Source organism: Esox lucius, chromosome 5 (genome assembly GCF_011004845.1).
Source record: "Esox lucius isolate fEsoLuc1 chromosome 5, fEsoLuc1.pri, whole genome shotgun sequence".
Lineage (NCBI taxonomy): Eukaryota > Metazoa > Chordata > Actinopteri > Esociformes > Esocidae > Esox > Esox lucius.
The window spans coordinates 5,578,084-5,581,308 of NC_047573.1; the positions used below are offsets into that span (position 1 = coordinate 5,578,084).

General features: G+C 38.9%; 1 protein-coding gene across 1 annotated transcript; it reads right to left on the bottom strand.

Annotated features, from left to right (window-relative positions):
• Positions 1-827: 827 nt before the first annotated feature.
• LOC117594522 (zinc finger protein RFP-like) lies at positions 828-2,517 on the bottom strand. The gene is made up of 3 exons (XM_034292387.1): positions 2,502-2,517; positions 2,172-2,198; positions 828-1,387 (listed from the first exon to the last, which is right to left on the bottom strand). The coding sequence occupies exons 1-3, from the start codon at positions 2,515-2,517 to the stop codon at positions 828-830; spliced, it is 603 nt and encodes a 200-aa protein (XP_034148278.1).
• Between the last annotated feature and the right edge of the window lie 708 nt (positions 2,518-3,225).

The window sequence follows — 3,225 nt, forward strand, 5'->3', positions numbered from 1 at the left end:
TGGCTTCTGTGACTGGACAGTATTCAGAAACAAATGACAGTAGTTGGTGGAAAGGTGTTGTTTGTTAAAGGAATTAGGGTTATTCTATATGTTGCCTTCTAAGAAATGATTTCATTTGAACTGATTATGTTCAATAATAAACATGTAATTGTTTTCGCTATGATGAAGGACACCAAATCATAAATCTGTAGTTGCATTATTTCATCATGAAATCATTTAAATTCATGTATGAATTCATGTTTGCTATTGGGCCATTCAACAGTTAGCTAGATATATTCATGTTTATTAACACATGCACACCAATGATAAATTGCATCAATTAAGATTTGGATTGCAATATATTGATTTATTGATAGATGTTTTTTAACATGTCTTTTATTAGTTACCTATTCATTTGGTAACATGTTTATTGACACAACCACACACAGTTCATTATTTGTAGATGCATTAAGTAACTATTAGTTTACACTATGTTTTCATGTATTAGTTAATGTTTTTTGATATGTGTTCCAACAGTTAAGTAATACTTAGTTAATATGTTTATTAACACGCACACATAATCAAGGCTTTATAGATGCATTAACAAGTCATGAATCCATGTCAATTAATGCATTTAATAATCATTATTACTGTATCCTTATTGTAAAGTGTTACCGATATTTTTGATAGACAGATCAGACAAGGCCCCAATTATACCAGTGTTATGTCATTAGCTGACAAAATGTAGGGTTTTGTGAAGATGGAGCACTGGGCAGGTTTACTAGACATAATTTACTATTACTTTATTCACTATTACTTTATGCATTTCTCAATTGACCTGTGGCTATCTACAGACCTGGATGTGAGAAACTACAATCTACAGGACAGATTACCAGTGGAGCTGAGTTTTCAGAATCATAAATAAAACCAGGGCTGAAGATTGGATAGAGTTTCCCACTGAAGGCTTGGTCAGTGAACGAGTAGATATGACACCTGGCGTCCACATTGAAGAAGGAGACCTGTCCCTCCTCATAATCCACAAACACCCCCACCTTATGGGGCTTCTCTATAATGGGAAGGGTGACAGGGTGAACATTGAGAGCCTTATAAGTCCCATACCTCAGCCCCACATTCCAGTATCCATCCTTAGGTCTCTCTGTAATCTCCCCCTTCCTGTTGATGGAATCTCTGGCCACTCCTAAAGTCCATCTGTTTTTGCCCATCACTTTAACCTCAAAGTAGAATTTCCCTAATGAGAAGCACTCCCTACCCAGGACATAAGGTACCTGATTAAACCTTTTTGGGTTGTCAGGGAGATCCTGTTTTGTGTCTCCCAAGCTCACTTGTTTAATGTCCTCAGACAGGATGAGGGAGGGATGTGCAGTATCAGGGTCTAGAGTCACATCCACTGTGGAAAGAAACACTATGATAAATACAATGACATCATGACATCAACATCAGTAGAGAAAATACAAGTGGAGGACAACATTTACTGTGTTGATCTCCGACACATGAGTCTTCCAGTATTAGTGGTTCATGTGTGGTTTAGGTAGAGATAACAGAACATCCAGTATTAGTGGTTCATGTGTGGTTTAGGTAGAGATAACAGAACATCCAGTATTAGTGGTTCATGTGTGGTTTAGGTAGAGATAACAGAACATCCAGTATTAGTGGTTCATGTGTGGTTTAGGTAGAGATAACAGAACATCCAGTATTAGTGGTTCATGTGTGGTTTAGGTAGAGATAACAGAACATCCAGTATTAGTGGTTCATGTGTGGTTTAGGTAGAGATAAGAGTACATTGAGTAATAGTGGTTCATGTGTGGTTTAGGTAGAGATAACAGAACATCCAGTATTAGTGGTTCATGTGTGGTTTAAGTAGAGATAAGAGAACATCCAGTATTAGTGTTTCATGTGTGGTTTAAGTAGAGATAACAGAACATCCAGTATTAGTGGTTCATGTGTTGTTTAGGTAGCGATAACAGAACATTTAGCAGGAGTAAGATCATCAGTGAGAACCAATTAAGTTAATAATACATGATGTATCCTTACTTGACATTTAGGTAAATAAATGATATTTAAGACAGGTTAATACTCTGTATTGTAGAGTATTTATGACTTTAGACCAGATGGTCCAGAGGTCAGTATAAATACAGTCACATAGTAACTCTGGTGGAGAGAAACACACTGACCTGCATGTCTTCTGATGACTTCAAAATCTGAAATATAAAGAAATAATCTGTTAGTTATAAAAGTTTGTAGCATAATGATGAAGGATTTTATAAACTACTGTATAAAGTGAGGGAAAACATGAGTTGATCCCCTGCTGATTTTGTACCTTTGCCCAGTGACAAAGAAATGGTAATGGTAGTTTTATTTGAACACTGATGGTAGTGATGGTTATGGTAGTTTTATTTGCATTTTTAATGAGTGAAATAATTATTCGACCTCTCTGCAAAACATAACTTAGTACTTGGTGGCAAAACCCTTGTTGGCAATCACAGAGGTCAGACATTTCTGACCTCTGTGATTCGCCATCAGGTTTGCAAACATCACAGGAGGGATTTTGTCCAACACCTCTTTGCAGATTTTCTCCAAGTCATTATGGTTTCAAGGCTGATGTTTTTCGCAACTCAAACCTTCAGCTCCCTCCACAGATTTTCTATGGGATTATGGTCTGGAGACTGGCTAGGCCACTCCAGGACCTTAATGTGCTTCTTCTTGAGCCACTCCTTTGTTGCCTTGGCCATGAGTTTTGGGTCATTGTCGTGCTGGAATACCCATAATGACCAATCTTCAATGCCCTGGCTGAGGGAAGGAGGTTCTCACCCACAATTTGAAGGTACATGGCCCCGTCCACCGTCCCTTTGATGTGGTGAAGTTGTCCTGTCCCCTTAGCAGAAAAACATCCCCAAAGCATAATTTTCCACTGCCATGTTTGACAGTGGGGATGGTGTTCTTGGGGTCATAGGCAGCATTCTTCCACCTCCAAACACGGCGAGTAGAGTTGATGCCAAAGAGCTCGATTTTGGTCTCACCTGACCGCAGCACTTTTAATCAGTTCTCTTCTGAATGCTTCAGATGTTCATTGGCAAAATTCAGTCCGGCCTGTACATGTCCTTTCTTGAGCTGAGGGACCTTGCAGGCGCTGCAGGATTTCAGTCCTTCACGGCGTAGTGTGTTACCAATTGTTTTCTTGGTGACTATGGTCCCAGCTGCTTTGAGATCATTGACATTGTCCTCCTG